The following is a 6,115-nucleotide window of genomic DNA, read 5'->3' as shown; positions in this document are numbered from 1 at the left end:
TTTGCAAAGCTGAGGAGATTTTCGCTGCGATCACATCAAGTCCAAAGATGTTTAAACTACTTTTTCACCGAAAGGTAAGTTTGAAGAGACTCGCAGCACGTTTCTCTGAATATTTTCTTATGGTAAATAAGCATTTTTGAAACTTTTAAGGACGCTTCTTGGATGATTTCTGTAAAAACTGAATTTTGAATCCAAATGAAGGATATTGTATTTTCTTACCATATACTTTGTTTTATGCCATTACTGATGTTGGTTTTCTTGTTTCTAAACAGAAATCACACAAACAAAACGTGGCAGAGAAGGAAATTCCTTCTACGTCTCATCAGAGGTAAAGAAATGCGCCACTCTTTAATGCTGCTGGAGATATTTATAGCAGTGGTTTAGTTGGAGCTGTTTTATTTCCCTTTTATTGGTGTTTTGTATTTACATCTTTTTTACTACTTCTAGTCTTGTCTATAATTTATATTGATTCAGAGATTAGCGTTTGAAAATGTAGAGTGTAAATGTACAAAATACATGATTTTGTTCCATTACAGTTATTCATTTTTATCTGCAATCTCCAGCATGTACTCCTTGTTAAAAATTTCCACTTTGAAAAATAACATTTACACTTTTGTCCTCATCAGCATCCCGGATGCTTGTGTTGCTGAAAATGGTCAAAAGAAGAAGAGAAAATGGAGACACCTCTGCTGTTCCTCGGTTTGCTTTTACACAAAACATATGAAATGCACATTCTCTTTAAATTGCACTTGTTAATTTAAAGTGACTTTACTTTTTTAATAAACTTATGTTTGTTCGTCCTCTGCAGCAAACTGACAGCGATGCAGAGGCAGTGAGCAACACTGTGAAGACACAAAAAAAGTGTCGCTGGTTTCTTTTTAAATTCTGGAAGGTATGTTTTATGGAAAGAGTCACTGTCATCAAGCATTTACTCATCACAGTTAAATGAGAAAAATTAAGAGCAATTTAGCACATCTATGTCCTCAAATTAAGGTCAAAGATGTTTAAACGTTTTTTTTTTTTTCACAGAAAGGTAAGTTCGAAGAGACTTGCAGGATGTTTCTCTAAATATTTTTTATGGTAAATAAGCATTTTTGAATCTTTTAATGAAGCTTCATGGATGATTTCTGTAAAAACTGAATTTTGATCAGAACCAAATGAAGGATTTTGTATTTCATAGGACAAACTTTAAAACTCAATTTAAAGCATGAATAAATTGTTTTTATTTTATTTAAAGATATTCCTATATATCTGATTCATGAGCTGACAGCTCACTAAAGTGATAAATAATATGAAATAATACCAAATTTTCTAACTGGACACTTTTCATGGAGAGACTCCCTTGGTATGTTTGTTTTATGCCATTACTGATGTTGGTTTTCTTGTTTCTAAACAGAAATTACACAAACAAAACGTGGCAGAGAAGGAAATTCCTTCTACGTCTCATCAGAGGTAAAGAAATGCGCCACTCTTTAATGCTGCTGGAGATATTTATAGCAGTGGTTTAGTTGGAGCTGTTTTATTTCCCTTTTATTGGCATTTTTTTTCCACCTTGTGTATTTACATCTTTTTTACTACTTTTGGACGTCCTCCAAAATGTTTCAACTTCAAAGCTCATGCATACATGCACATACACTGCTCAGAATCTTGACATCTTTCCTAATTTTGTGTTTGTGTTTTTACCTTTTTGGAGCAGTGCAGCATGCGGTGGGAAAAAAATAGAAAGTCAAACTGGGACTATAGACCGCTTCGGGTGAGTACACGTGGTGCACAAAGACCAAAGCTCACTTTGTCAAAGTGGAGAAAATGAATTATTTTACACTGATACTGTAAACGTTGCGCGTGTGTGTCAGGTTTCCAAACATCGGAAACACCTGTTACATGAACTCCTGCCTTCAGAGCCTCCTCAACATTGAGGAGTTCATAAGAGACATCAGGCGTCAGGGGGTTTTGTGGAGCACAGATCCAGAAGCTCAGCTCTTAAGGTGTGCTACGTCAACCTTCTACTTTCTTCAAAAACCTGAAGAACAAAGAGATCTAACAGCAGAAATGTCTGTTTACCCTTCCTTTCTACAGAAGGCTTATTGATGTCAGGGACTGTCATGAGTCAACAGATTATGGCCTTAAAGATCACCACCTAAGAGCTTTTAAGAAGGCATTCAGCAATCAAGCTCCCGAATACACCGGCAGTGCACAGAAAGTGCGTCAGCTATTTGGACATTTCGTTTTTTGCTTTACCTTCTGATTTTGATGTACTGTTTTAAATCTCTCTGCTTTTCTTTCAGGACGCTCATGAATTCCTAACATTATTCCTCAATGAGGTCAAAAGGCTCACACCTCACCTGGAGAGGAACGCAGCTCTCCTGGGCCAAAGTTATACCTGCCCAGTAGAAGAGCATCACATTTTTAAAATGGAAAACATGAGGACATGCAAGAGGTAAGCCTGTCTTTCAGAAACGCAGAGCTGGTTGCAATATTTTCATATACCTCTTTTCCACGTACCTCATCTTTACTTTAACTACGTTACTCCTGAAATGTGTAGCTGCGGTCACCAATCAACACAGCAAGAGGAATTCACCAGCTTGTCTCTTGACCTTGTTCCAGAGGGGTCTATTATAAACATGTTAGAGACATACTTGAAGGTAAGATCACAAATTCCAATAGAGTTGTCGTATCAGCGATCTTAACACACCTTTTTTGTTAGTGTTTGTGTGTATGTGTGTGTGCATATGTTGAGATTTCTTTCTACCATAAAGCCTGTTTTCTCTGTGCTGTTGTTCAGGAACAAGAAATAGAATTTCGCTGTGATTGTGGAGGGACAGCCTCAGAACTGAAGTCGTCTTTTGATACACTGCCAAGGTGAGTAAGGTCACATCAGAATTGATCGACTGACCAGGTTTCCAAACTGTGGCGCATCAAATATCAGAGTTTTTCGAGACAATATTTGAGCAGTCGTTTTCTCCCATCTTCTGTTTGTGTTTGACACTCATTCTTCTTATTTTCTACCTTGTTTGTGTTTTTTTTTTCTTTTCTGCCAGAGTTCTGATCTTGCATCTGAAGAGGTTTGGATTTACACAAACCTACAACATTCAGAAGGTGGATGACCCCGTCAGGCTGCAGAGGGACTTGGTGGTGTCATCCAATCAGGTAAAAACAGACTGCAGAACGTCTCAGGCTACGTCCACACTAGCCCGGATAGATTTGAAAACTCCGTGTCCACACTAGCGTTTTCAGTCATTTTCAAATAGTTGTGCGTCTGCATTGAAACGGCCGAAAACGCTTACGTTCCAGTCCTGCGCATGCGCAAAAGTGAGTGAGAATTACAGATTTTGAAGAAAAGCTATCCGGAGCATGTACAAACTGATATTAATCTTTTTTAGGGCTGTCAAAGTTGAGCGCAATCAAAACAACTGCTGTATAATGCACTCGGCTTATCTTTGTTTAATTGCTCACATGACTGCATCACATGACTAAAATGCGTCATCGTTTTAGAAAGTCTGCGTTTTCGAGTGTCCACACTGCGACGGGACAACTCCGTTTTGAAATGTATGCGTTTTCGAGAGCGTTTTCAAGATGCTGTGTTTTTCCTTGAGGAAAACGCCGTCTCAGTGTGGACGGGAGGTCGAAGCGGAGAGAAAACGATGTGTTTTCAAACGAAAACGCATTAGTGTGGACGTGGCCTCAGCAAATCAGCTTAATTATGGCACTGATGTGAGACTTTATGAAACTAACACTCTTTGGATTTGTTCCTTCTCAGGGTGGTGGCTGTTATAGTCTTGTCAGCATCATCGGTCATTATGGAGGCACAGAGGCAGGTAAAACAACAGACTTGTGACAAACAGAAAATGAAAACTTGCTACTTTTCAGTGAAGGACTCACACACAAAAGCTTTTGATGTTCTAAGAAGCACTAAGTCAAAATCACTGTTTGCTTGAATCAGTTGACTTCCAGAAGTTGGATTCATTTGTCTTAATGTGATTTCAGGACACTACATCTGTAGTTCTGTCCATCCCGAGGAGAGTCAGCACTCTACATCAGATCGCTGGCTCACCTATAATGACGCACAGGTGCTCCATACAACTGGATCTGCAGTTTGTGAGGAACAGCAGCAGTCGGCCTACATCCTGTTTTACAAGAGAAACGTAAGAAGACACAGCATCTCATCCTGAAGTGAGAGAATTTTTAAATGTCCTGTTACCTTGTTAACCAGTTTTGTCTTCATTCTCAGTTCTGAAACAGGAAATGGAAGGAAGGAAGGAAGTTAAGGTCATCATCATGCTGAGAAGGAAAAGCAGTCGTCCCAGCCCACCATCGCACACTGGAGGACAAGTATAGGTAAGTATTGCCCTCAGGAGGAAGGGTCCTCCCAGAGAGCCTGGTCCTCCCAAGATTTCTTCCTCCAGGAGGGAGTTTTTTCTTGCCACCGTCGCCCCACATTCACTGGTCTCATCAGCAGGGACATTTTTAACCTCCTAAGACCTGAACTTTCATGGCATGCATTTTTAATTTCTCTGTGCCATTTGGGTTGATTGGGACCTGATGAATGTAAAAACAAAGACATCAGATTCGGACTATCTTTTTTTTGTTTCTCAAAAGAATGAGATCCACATATGAGGACATTCATTTTAAATTTCGATTGAACAGTGGCAGTGTAATGTCCTCCCTCATAAGTGGATATCAGGTTTTTGAAGACAACCCAAAATGTTATGTCTACATATGTGGACACCAGGTCCTAGGAGGTTAAAACAAAATCTACTAGAGATCGTCCTTTTCTGGACCAGTGTTTGGCTTGCTCTCTGGAAACAACAAATTAGTGCTGTCAGTGTTAACGTCATTTTACCCAATGACGTTTACGCTGACAGCACTAATTTGTTGTTATTATTAATTTATTTGTAAAATAAATAAAATTAAAAAAAAACAAAGAAATGATTTAATTCTTTATTTTATTTTGTTTGATTAAAATCAAAATAACAACAAAAACAAAAATAACTAATAAAAAAATATTAAAAGTATTCAGCAGTGTTTTGTGAAATTTGTAATGAGCCTTAGTTAAGTTGATGTCACAGAAGTTTCTGAATCATTTAGATTGTTCAACAAACTGATTCACTCAGGTAAAGATGGTAAGCTGGAGCAATGGTACCCTTGGAGTTCAGTTTAAGTTTTCAGACAAATATTCCCTCGATCAGTTGCAGCTTCTGCTTTTAAATAAATGATTTAGCTGCAAATGTTTAGCTGCAGGTAGCAAAGTCCATAAGTGACAACATTTCCACTGCAGTCTCTCCAGAAATGGCTTATAAAATGTTGACCAAATTAGACATTTATCCTTGGATCATTGACAACCCTGTAGGGTGAAAATCTTTCATTGTACCTTTTATAACATTTTAACAAGTTGCTGTCTCCTGCTGCAAGTTTCCTGTTTTGGCTGAACTTCATCAGCTCAAAAAAACTCACCGTGCTGTGGTGTACTAAGTGACCTCATGTAGAGGACACACTGAAGGCAGGTTTGCAATGTTTAATTAACAAAGTCAAGATCAGTTAACAACAGCTGAACTAAAGACTTTCTTTTTCTCATCGATAAAATGAGGTCCATGCCAATGCGCTCAAATGGGACCTCCATTAATGGTGAGGGGCATAAAGGTGCTTTTTGAATGACCAGCTGGTTCACCAGCTGACACCACTGGACGCACACCATCGGCGCATATCCAAACATGCAAAAAATGCAAGATGGTGGTGCGCACAGATACAGCGGCTCTATGCTCTCCACTTACCCAATTTCACTGTGCAAGAAACTGCACAATGACAATAAAAAGCTCTAAGTCTAAAACAGTTTCCTGGCCAGTAAAATCGGGCAATTATTCGCTCCAGAGTTTTATCCTATTCCAGGTGACCAGCCATCGACTTGTAATGAGCCAGCTAAAACAGTAATTTCTCAGTGGCTCTTCTGGCACCAACAAGTGGGTGTGTTCTTCCATCGTGCGAGTGTCACGACACACTGAACATGGTCTGAACATGGATTTTCCCTCGATATTTCTTTTCCACCAGTACTATGGGGTATTTGTGAATATCCATGACTGACCCGGCCAGGTGGCCAGCTGGTCTTTGGACAGGGTCACGG

General features: G+C 39.2%; 1 protein-coding gene across 1 annotated transcript; it reads left to right on the top strand.

Annotated features, from left to right (window-relative positions):
- The first annotated feature begins 1,331 nt into the window (after nucleotides 1–1,331).
- On the top strand, nucleotides 1,332–4,824 carry LOC120739815 (ubiquitin carboxyl-terminal hydrolase 37-like). Its single transcript, XM_040041717.1, has 11 exons — nucleotides 1,332–1,452; nucleotides 1,697–1,753; nucleotides 1,854–1,985; nucleotides 2,077–2,200; nucleotides 2,286–2,437; nucleotides 2,543–2,642; nucleotides 2,783–2,859; nucleotides 3,039–3,147; nucleotides 3,758–3,815; nucleotides 3,985–4,142; nucleotides 4,229–4,824. Exons 3-11 carry the CDS (start codon nucleotides 1,882–1,884, stop codon nucleotides 4,232–4,234), a joined length of 888 nt encoding a protein of 295 aa, XP_039897651.1. The 5' UTR covers nucleotides 1,332–1,452; nucleotides 1,697–1,753; nucleotides 1,854–1,881; the 3' UTR covers nucleotides 4,235–4,824.
- The last annotated feature ends 1,291 nt before the right edge of the window (nucleotides 4,825–6,115 follow it).

Source organism: Simochromis diagramma, unplaced genomic scaffold (genome assembly GCF_900408965.1).
Source record: "Simochromis diagramma unplaced genomic scaffold, fSimDia1.1 OVJJ01000304.1, whole genome shotgun sequence".
Lineage (NCBI taxonomy): Eukaryota > Metazoa > Chordata > Actinopteri > Cichliformes > Cichlidae > Simochromis > Simochromis diagramma.
Note: the sequence above shows the minus strand (reverse complement) of the source record. Positions and strands in the feature narration are given on the sequence as shown.

What these genes read in the sequence shown, in the direction of transcription:
- LOC120739815 (XM_040041717.1), top strand. Translation starts at nt 1,882, where the DNA reads ATGAACTCCTGCCTTCAGAGCCTCCTCAACATTGAGGAGTTCATAAGA. An exon ending in CCAGAAGCTCAGCTCTTAAG is followed by an intron (nt 1,986 to 2,076) that starts GTGTGCTACGTC and finishes TCCTTTCTACAG; the next exon opens with AAGGCTTATTGATGTCAGGG. An exon ending in ACACCGGCAGTGCACAGAAA is followed by an intron (nt 2,201 to 2,285) that starts GTGCGTCAGCTA and finishes CTTTTCTTTCAG; the next exon opens with GACGCTCATGAATTCCTAAC.